The 2,862-nt window shown below is 44.0% G+C and overlaps 1 protein-coding gene across 1 annotated transcript in view; it reads right to left on the reverse strand.

The window, feature by feature from the left end:
* Nucleotides 1–2,231: 2,231 nt before the first annotated feature.
* LOC106813382 (WD repeat-containing protein 78-like) overlaps nt 2,232–2,862 on the reverse strand; it is a 22,823-nt gene continuing 22,192 nt past the window's right edge. The window contains exon 15 of the mRNA XM_014817516.1: nt 2,232–2,638. Coding sequence (XP_014673002.1) covers nt 2,232–2,638 — 407 coding nt within the window. The remainder of the gene's footprint in view (nt 2,639–2,862) is intronic.

The following is a 2,862-nucleotide window of genomic DNA, read 5'->3' on the forward strand; positions in this document are numbered from 1 at the left end:
CTGAAATATAACGTCACACTGTCACCAACCAAGATGAAATATACTGTCACACTGTCACCAACCAAGATGAAATGTCACGTCACACTGTCACCAACCAAGATGAAATATAACGTCACATTGTCACAAACCAAGATGAAATATAACGTCACACTGTCACCAACCAGGATGCACTGAAATATAACGTCTCACTGTCACCAACCAAGATGAAATATACCGTCACATTGTCACCAACCAAGATGAAATATAACGTCACACTGTCACCAACCAGGATGCACTGAAATATAACGTCACACTGTCACCAACCAAGATGAAATATAACGTCACACTGTCACCAACCAAGATGAAATATAACGTCACACTGTCACCAACCAAGATGCACTGAAATATAACGTATGTCACCAACCAAGATGAAATATAACGTCACACTGTCACCAACCAGGATGCACTAAAATATAACGTTACACTGTCACCAACCAAGATGAAATATAATGTCACACTGTCACCAACCAAGATGAAATGTCACATCACATTGTCACCAACCAAGATGTAATGTCACGTCACACTGTCACCAACCAAGATAAAATGTCACGTCACACTAGTGTTGTCAATCGGTTGTAATTTCGTAATCGATCATCGGTTGGACCCAAGTAACCGATGATCGGTTACAATCGGTTACTCGGGGTGTTGAATGCCTGCGTGTGCGTAACGTCATGTGCATGTACGTGTGTGCATGTATGTGCTTGTTTAGCCCTGTTTACTGTTTGTTTTGCACTGTTTACTACTGTGTGTATAATACATGTATGTTATACAGGATAACTTGTATAGTAGCTTGTATACTATGATATCTCTGATTCTCATCACTTTTTCGAAAAAAATTTTGTTTTCAATTTTTTCTTTTCTTTTTCGATGAAATTGATTATGGATTTTGATAACCAAGCGCTTGGTTCGAGCCACTGTTCAACCGATGATCGAGTATAATCGATGATCGTGACATCACTACGTCACACTGTCACCAACCAAGATAAAATGTCACGTCACACTGTCACCAACCAAGATGAAATGCCACGTCACAGTGTGTCATCTTCCGTTGTTGTCGGCGAACATAACATGAATGTTTATACAAGAAGAAGAATTGTATCGGAATTTAGTCCTATTTGTTCGAATATATTTTCTGATAATAATTTTCTACATTATTGTCTCCTACATTTATCCTAAATTGTAAAAAAAAATATTGTCGTTCATTAATCCATTATTATTATTATTATTCATTAATTAAGCCATGTATGTTAATTATTTTGTCGTTAAGGCATGTATGTTAAATAATTTGTCGGTAATATTGTTCAAATCATTGCCTTGTGTAAATCATTTCCGGTATAGTATTGTTTTCAAGCACATTTATTTTCGTATATATATATATATATATACATCATTTGTACTAACTGCACGAAAAACAGTCTTGATTTATTGTCGTTGATTTTAGACACCGCCAATTTTTGCGTTCTTTTCCCGCAAAACCTTTTATAGGCGGCGCCACCGGCATAACACGACAGACACGAACGTACACTGACTGCAACCTTACACTGCTTGCTTGTTACCCCCCCCCCCCACACACACCCACGGAGGTTTTTATTAACATAGAGATCTATAAAAGCAACCTAGAGTAACGTGTAATATGCGGTACACGCTTTCGCCAGCAATATTTTACACGCGATCATACGCGCACACAATATACACGCGTATATATCAAAGATATATTTGTGACATACGATCTGGTCTCGCCGTGTGTGGCACGTGTGAGCAATGATAGATGCGCTGCATACGTGAATACATGCATGCACCGTCATGCGCTTCTTCCGCGTGGAAGTTTTAACCTCGAATCAGGGTCAGATTTGCAGCCGATATCGATCTAACATCGCGCGTCTATCACGTGTAAAGCTTTACGAACACGTGATGGATTCGCGATGTATCGGTGTTAGATATATTGATATTATCAAGAGTGACCCTATCTCCTATTATCTACTCTTGATATTATGCGTATATTAGCTTCCTGTAGCGGCGACGCGAAATCACGTGAACACACGGGAATGCGACGAGAATTTGCGAAATCAGCTTTGGTGTTACTGCAGTCATGCAGAATGCGATTCAAACATGGCGCCCTTTATCAGCTGGCTTAATTGCGTAGTCGTTCGCACATCCCTCGCCGGCAGCGTGAACTGCTGTAGGTACTGCGCTCATGCTTCGCCGGACTGGCACCGCTGATAGCGACTCAGGCCTCTCACGATCCAGATCCCGATCAGCTTCTCTCGGCCGCGATGCTCTAGTACTGGCTCGCGGATTCGGATCGGTATCGGCTGCCGACGACGGCCGGTTTCGACTTCGTCTGCGAGCCGTAGGTCGCCGATGTCGTAAGCTTTGCCGACGCCGAGGTCACCAAAGTTGCCGACGAATCCACCGTCGTGTCCGGCGTAGCTAGAGTCGTCGCCGCAACCGCCGTAGTCGCCGTTCAAAGCTTCGTGGCCGACGTCGGAGCCTGCATAACCGCATGCGTAACCTTCGTTGTAACCTCCATAACCCTCGCCGTGACCCCGTAACCGCCTCAGTCCGTGATCTCCGTGATCTTGGTAATCTCGGAGCCTAGCTACAAATACAATGGGACCTACGACTACTATGGATCCTGGGACCGTGGCTACGCCGCCGCCCTACTAAAGTTCCCTAGTCACTGGATCAGTAGTCACGGATCCGTAGCCTACGACTGCGACGGTTGGTACGAAGATGGTTACGGAGGTCACGGTGGAGACCCCACTCTCTCGCTCTCTCTCTCTCTCTCGCTCTCTCTCTCTCTCTCTCTCTCTCTCTCTCTCT

The sequence above is a fragment of the Priapulus caudatus genome, unplaced genomic scaffold (genome assembly GCF_000485595.1).
Source record: "Priapulus caudatus unplaced genomic scaffold, Priapulus_caudatus-5.0.1 Scaffold763, whole genome shotgun sequence".
Lineage (NCBI taxonomy): Eukaryota > Metazoa > Priapulida > Priapulimorpha > Priapulimorphida > Priapulidae > Priapulus > Priapulus caudatus.